Source organism: Bacidia gigantensis, assembly GCF_019456465.1.
Source record: "Bacidia gigantensis strain McMullin 20006 chromosome Unknown contig_231, whole genome shotgun sequence".
Lineage (NCBI taxonomy): Eukaryota > Fungi > Ascomycota > Lecanoromycetes > Lecanorales > Ramalinaceae > Bacidia > Bacidia gigantensis.
The window spans coordinates 70544-77766 of record NW_025408598.1 but is presented as its reverse complement, the minus strand read 5'-3'; the positions used below and the strand labels follow the sequence as shown (position 1 = coordinate 77766).

The 7223-nt window shown below is 41.0% G+C and overlaps 1 protein-coding gene across 1 annotated transcript; it reads right to left on the bottom strand.

Moving 5' to 3' along the window:
- Nucleotides 1-5906: 5906 nt before the first annotated feature.
- KY384_004018 (uncharacterized protein) lies at nucleotides 5907-6983 on the bottom strand (the record flags this gene model as incomplete). Its single annotated transcript, XM_044812526.1, has 1 exon — nucleotides 5907-6983. One exon carries the CDS (start codon nucleotides 6981-6983, stop codon nucleotides 5907-5909), a length of 1077 nt encoding a protein of 358 aa, XP_044669946.1.
- Between the last annotated feature and the right edge of the window lie 240 nt (nucleotides 6984-7223).

Here is a 7223-nt window from a genome sequence, read left to right as displayed (position 1 = left end):
CCGGACTGTAAGATTAGTCAGAAGTATGGTTATGTTGGTGGGTTGAGTGGTGGGTGGGGCCGCTTAAGAGTCGTGAAGAGATTTTGGTCGGCTTTTGGGGCTGGTGGGTGAGCGGAGCGAGATCGTGGATTTATCGGAGGCGAGGTGAGAAAGGAGATTAAGGCTACTCTGGACGTGGACGTTGGGCTTGGAATTACAGGAGATTTAGGCTACTCTGGACGTGGACGTTGGGCTTGGAGAAGATGGTTGGAAAGAGTGGTGCAGCAAGGCAAGAGGATAAAGGCAAGAAATGAACGGTATTCTAACTTCTTATGTTCCTTGCTCGAGCTCGGTTGCTCCTCATTATGCGTCGGGCATGAAGTTGTCGCTTTCTCTTGTTCTCCCCTATCCCATAAACCGTTAACTGCCTTAAATCCGACGCTATTTTTGACGCGTTTTCCAGCTACCTTTTTTTGATCATTTTAATTACTACAACTATTATGCCCCATAATCGAGTATCTAATAACGTAGACTACGTGCTATTAGATCTAGAGCCCTTATTACCGCCCTCTTCGAAGTAACAACCCTTGCGTCCGTAGTTGCTACCGCGGTTTAACGCAATAAAAATTAAAAAACTATATATTTCTAAAAAAGGGTCTCTACTAAGATTTATTAAAGCCTAGAACCCCTACAATATCTTTAGCTTATTCTTTACTAATAGAATACTTTAGATTATAGCTAAGTACATAAACAACTATACTACTAAAGAGATATTTTAAATACAAAAGTTAAATTCTACTTTGTATTAAAGAGCTTAGAGCCCTATAAACATTAATAAGCTATATATATATATAGAAATTATTATATAGATAAGTATTTATCTAAAGACTAATATAAATAACTTTTGAAATTAAAATAAAAAGCGTAAGCCTATTTACTAGAAAGTAATATATTATATAAGTTAAATATAGTTTAATTAGCTTAGCTAGTTTCTATATATCTTAGAATTATTAAAAGATACTTTAAAGTTAATTTTTAAAAAGCTAGAGCTTTTAAATAAGCATTTTAAGCTTATATTTAAGTGTTATTAGTATATAAGAATGTATTTAAGCGTCGATAAATTAATCGCTAGGTTTATAGGGCGATTTATAGATATAGTTAATATTTTAGGCAAACTAACTCCTAAAGGTTTTAAAATATAAATCCTAGCTAACAATAGCTATATTTTAGATTAGCTATAGTACTTAAAGAAGGACAGACTATAAGGAATAGCTTTTATCTAGACTTAGGACTAGGGTTATTCTAATATATAAGCTATAGTATTAAAACTATTTAAATAAAAATATTTAATAAGTATGCCTAATAAATATATTATATAGCTAGATAATTTATTTATATTATTATATCTTCTTAGATAGCTTAGACACAATAGCCTTAAAGCTATAAGAACTATAAAAACTATAAAAATAATATAAGAAATAAAAGAAGCTATTAATAAAATAGCTTAGTAAAAAAAGCAACTTATAGAAGAGAAAAACTATAGCCTATAATTATTAATTTTTAATATTAAATTAAAGTATAGTAAGTAGGTTAAATAGGGAAAGCTATATAAAGTAGTTAGCAATAATAAGGATATTTTTCAATTTATATAAATAGATTAAGCTATTGTATTATTTATAACTACTATTAATAATAGTAGGAAAATAATAAATTATAAGTAGTAATAACCTATAAAGTTATCTTTAAATATAAAGATTACTTACCTCCTTTTAGTAACAATCCTATTGAAACTTTACTTATCCCTATACTAATTTACGATTATAATTATTATATAAATAATATTAAATATTAACTAGCTATAATTTTATTACCTTATATAGAAAATATAGTAGTAGACTTAAATACTATTATTTTATTTCCTCCTTAATACTACTATAACTAATACTTATAAAATTAGTATATTAATAGTAAGGAAACTATATAAGGAAAAGAGAATGAATAGTCTTTATAAAAAGTTCTAAATTAAGCTTATAAACGTATTAATTAGTTAGACTAAAAAACGCTCCTTAGAAAGATTTTTTTCTAAAGGCTAAATATGTCCTATATTGCTATATAAATACTAAATAGTTAAGTTTAGATATTTAAAAACGTGTTTTATATACAGACTTTCTAAAAGAAATAATATGTATTTAAAACGGGCAAGTAGAAAAGTATTAAGTAAGCTATAGCTAAATAGTATAGCCTAGCGATAGCGAGGTTGAGCTCCTAGAACTACTAAGGGCTATAATCTATATAAAATCCCTATTTGCGACCATAAAGAGTGCTAGAACGATTATATAGACCGATTAAAATCAAAACACCATAATAATTGAGATTACCCCTGAAATAAGGCACCTAACGGTTTATGGGATAATACTGAGATTGCGTCTTGGAATCAGAATTACATTCTTGACTTCTTCTTTGCGCACGGAAGATATAGGACAGAGGTGGCATTAATGATTCAGCATCTAAAAAAAGCCTAACTGCAAGAATAGAGACGGGGGTTTTGTATTAAATCTCTATCACGTGTTGCAGGACTAACTTTGAGCCTTGTACTGAATATCAGAATCTATGGCGATAGCAAAAGCCTCACAAATTGACCTGAGTTCACAGCGGTCGCCAAGACTTAGGAGCTTCCCAAGCAGGCGGAAGCGTCGCCGATTTTCTTCCAGTAGATGCGAGGATTGTCCCACGTGTCTGGCGCGTGGTTGATGTCGATGTGGCCGGGGACCTGCGAGGAAATTGACTTAGCATACTTTGCGCCCTCTAGAACCAAAGTAACAACATTGAGAAAGAGGACGCCTGAATAAGGAAGAGAAAAAGGGGAAGGGGGGAGGGGGGACGCTTACATTGCCGCAATCAGTACAATGATTCGTAATAAGAACCTTGATCTCCGTCGGCCCTCCTTGGTGCAATTTCCCGCTCGGAGCCCTACACACACACACGACATAATCAGCAATCCCCCCAGTCCCCAGTCCCCAGTCTGCAAATTCAGAGATGAAAAAAACTTACCCGCACTTCGGATCATAAGGACTAGGATTGCAATAAGGTTCATGGGTGGTAATGACGCTGTAGCAGCTCCCGCACGGCGAGCAGTCGGTGGAGCCACCGCCCATCTGCGGGTTGATGGCGCCGGCGTATACACCAGGAGGCAGACCCTTGGCCGGACCCCAGGTGGATTTTAGGAAGCTTTTGGACGGGCAGTTCGTCGTGCAGATGCTTTGTTGATTGATGGGCTCCATATCTTGCTGTAGAGGAAAGTTGGGGTCAGTTTGAGTGCTTTTGGTGGGAAAGGGGAGGGTGGAGGATGGTGGGGGATGGTGGGGAGGGAGAGACTTACTGTTGACATGCCGACGGAGTAGCCGGGGGGAGGTCCTCCTGCTGGAGGAGCGGCCTTGACGGCGAGGGTGAAGAGGGAAAGTGCTAGGGCTTTGAGAGCTGTTGAGGATACCATCTTGACGTAGGTTGTTGGGAAGTAGTTGACAATTGTAATAATTTTATGGGTGCGTATTTTAGACAACTGTGCTGTAGATGAAGCTTCACAGCAGCGAAGCAGGCTCCTTATATCTCTGTCATAAAATTGGCCGAGAGTCGGTCGTAGAAATCAGAGACCATTAACCACACTCTCGGTATCATATTGGTGTCGGCCGTCATTGCTGCGGAAGGCGCACACCACTTCAAACAGGAATTCCGACCCGGAAATGGCACATGTTTCCAATGTAGTCTGCCATGTGACACTGGAGTTATCGGGATTCCTACAAAGGTTGAATCGGATGCCCAATGAGGTTGCATGACAGTGAAAGTATCGGCGAAGCGTTTAGTGGCAAATCATGCCGCGCGTTTGACGGTGAACATCAGCCTACACATATCCCAGCCTCGTTTCGAGACAGGGTTTCATTGCTACATCTCATATGACTGATTGAGGGCTCTCGATCATGCAGCACGTCGCTCTCCTTTCTTCCAAATTACGTGCAATGATACACCACGTCCGGTAACGCCATGGGTCACTGAATATTCACTTATAGACCTTTGAAGGCACTATCATCTTTATTATCAGCACCAAGTGAGTCTGTAACCACGGCCTGTATCATTCCATGGCAAAACGCATAGACCAAGACCAAGTAAGCAAATCTCCGAGCCGTTGCTGGGGGATTGACGCCTGCGTGTAGGCTTCAATGATTAGTGGATGACGATAATAGAACTCGATTTCTCCAGTGATACACCACATATGAAACGCATGTGTGTAGGCAACATAGCAAGATTGAAAGACCAAGAGAAGGAAATCATGTTAGATGCCGTGTCGTGTGACACCCACAAGGTTATCAAATCAGTGCTAGTCGTGAGAGGGTGTACACAAAAAGTGCGGACCTGCATATTCAGCCTCATTGAGAACCAAGATAGAGCATCGGATCAGTTTTGGGATCGTTGAAGCTTTTCAGTTAGTCTTAAGATCCTGTCTGCTACAACAAGCAGTGGTAAATAGTTGGAGGTAGTTTAGTATCGCAGGCAGCAGACAAGAGCGTGCGTTTAGGAAGAGCGCGGAAACCGGATCTATTATCTCGAGTGGTCAGCTGTAAGCACAGTCTGGGAATGCTGTGTGCGAGTGTCAAGGTTGTGTCAGGGCGTCAGACCATTGTAAACAGCAGCTTTGAAAGGTGTTCGTAATAAGCTCGCCGAATTTCATTCTCACAGACATTGGTCCCCCTAAATAAGATCCCGAATTAATTCACAGCAAATAGAATGGGTGTGATCATTAAATCCTGAAGGAGGCGGAGCAAGTCGAATGAGGTTAGCTGGAAGCGATGTCGTTCAATGATGCAGCCCGAAACGGGTTTCGAGAAATTGGCACAAAATACCACGGGCTCGGAAGGTCACACATGAAACGCAGCGTCAAGCTACCATGATACCCTCGATTTATGAAGGGAGTAAATTTTTTTGGTCGAGGATGTATGACTTGGAAACACCTTTCGCTGCGCCCTGATATAAGGGAGCTTTTTTTGTATTTATTTCGGATGAACAACCTAGGCATGTTATGCCAGGAAAAGAGAGGTTGATTTAGTCTTGATACTGTTAGTTCCATAGCTTTGGTGGCTTTTTGGGGCCCTTTCTGTCGACTCGTTCTTAAAGTATTTCCTTTCTTTAGTTCGTCTTTCCTGAATGCTGAAAGTCTCGGCTCTCACATCGAGGCTAGTATTGCGAGTGTCGGCTATAGGAGGCCATGAATTTCCAAAAGCATCAGTGCCCAGGCCTACCATGTCGCCAGACTGATAGTTGACCCCACACTCATCGTGCTCTTTTCCTAGTCCTGTATTGTCGCGGAAGTGGGGAGTTTGAATTTCGAGCATTTCCAGCCACGATCTGTATCGCTCTTCAGCAGCTGATTGCATAGTTGTGCTAGTATGATCACTCATCGAGCGAGTCACCTCTGTAGGCTAATAATGAACTTCAAATCGAGTGAATCCGGTGGGTTACTTGAAATAATAACATCGTCATCAAATCTTGACTCAGACTAAGTTGTGAAGGAGAGGCGATGTCTATGACCAGACTCCCTCAGTGTAGTGTTGACGCCGAAAGAAGCATCGATTATAGCATATCTGTCCTTGTTGCGAATAGGTAGTGCGGTCGATCTGATGGTCAAGGTTTCCTTTTGCAGGGCATTTGAGCTGATCGCTAGTCTTTACGCAATTAAACTTTGCGTGCCTTCTCAATGATAGTAGAAAATTGTGGTACTGTGAGGTAGATGAAGCTATATTAGGTAGAATTGGAGATCTCGTGTGCTGTACCCGAAATGTTGAGCAGAATTCACCCCGAGTGCTGCAAAGCTAGACCTAAATGCCACCCGAGGCTTAGTCTAGTGTAGAGATCTGTGTGCAGTACTTTGACTTTCATCATTCCATAAGCTCATTCGAAAGCGGTGTTAGATTAGGTCGTGTCTTCACATTGCGAAGGACATTCTTGAACTCTTTGTACCAAGTAGGATCATATTCATGCAGCACTTCATAATCAGACCAAATATTCCGGTGAGTCTTTCGGATGTAACTGTAAAGCCTCTCGTAAGTCTCATCAACAGTTTCAGCATAATTCACTTCAAAATTATCGAGCGACCGCGTCAGTGCGAGGGTCGAAAAGATCATATCTCTTGGGTCTGTAGCCAGTCGATGCTGATATTTATACATACTGTCGAGAAGGTCGGGCCTGCTGCCCAGCTTGGAATCATAGTGTAATAAGCCGCTTTCCACAACTTCCACCAAGCTGCTCATGCTGGTTTTGACTTGTGTTTGCCACAGCACGCTTAGCTCAGCAAATTGCAGGCGCTTGAGAAATCGTAGAGCGCTATATCTATCCCATGGAAATGCGTAATCCCCAACACTAAATATAGCTTGCCTAGAAACGGTAGCTTCTTGCACAACCCACATTCTTTTGAACCACGGCCTTTCAAATATATCCTTGAGGCCTTGCTTTTCTCCCTCCGAGAATCCAGAGTCTTTCCAAGGGCTTAGCGGAGTGGGACCACATTCATCGCCCGCAGCCAAGTGCGCGAGAATCTGCATACCCTCGCCTGTAAACTTCGCCGCTGGTCCCAGGCGTATCTGAACAGCCCTCGCGTATTCGTAGATTAAGCCCATTTTGCTAACCTGCTCTGACCTTTCACGATTATCGTCCTGATTGATGCAGATTTGGTCGATCCAAAGCCTCCGCTGTTGCCCATGTTTACACAGGTAGCAAAGAGCTTCATGTAAGTTTGGAGATATTTGTATTGAGCACCCGTCGACCTCAATAAGCAGCTCATTTTTGTTCAGGCTGATACGTTCTCCCCAGACATAAGACAGTGCGTCATAAGAGTGTTTTCCATGCTCTAGTGATTCTGAAGAGAGTTTCCCGTGGATGCGACCCGCAGAAATACCTTTAAGTATGAATATCCTGATGTATCCATTGCGCAATGATTTGTACTTGAATGGCTGCATCTTCCCAAACGAAGATTCCGTTCGAGTGACGGCTCTGCCCCTTTTGCTCTGAGATCTTTCCGCCCCAAGTTATCAATACCTGGTTTGTTGTATTTCGGAGTCAGTGGCATGCGCGATAGACACCTGCATTTGATATATTGAGGTAAATTCGCCCACACAAATAGTTCACGGCCAGCTTCTGGAGCAAACGAGATAAGATCGAGGAGATAGATTAGCGGTATAGCTTGCTTAAGATGATCC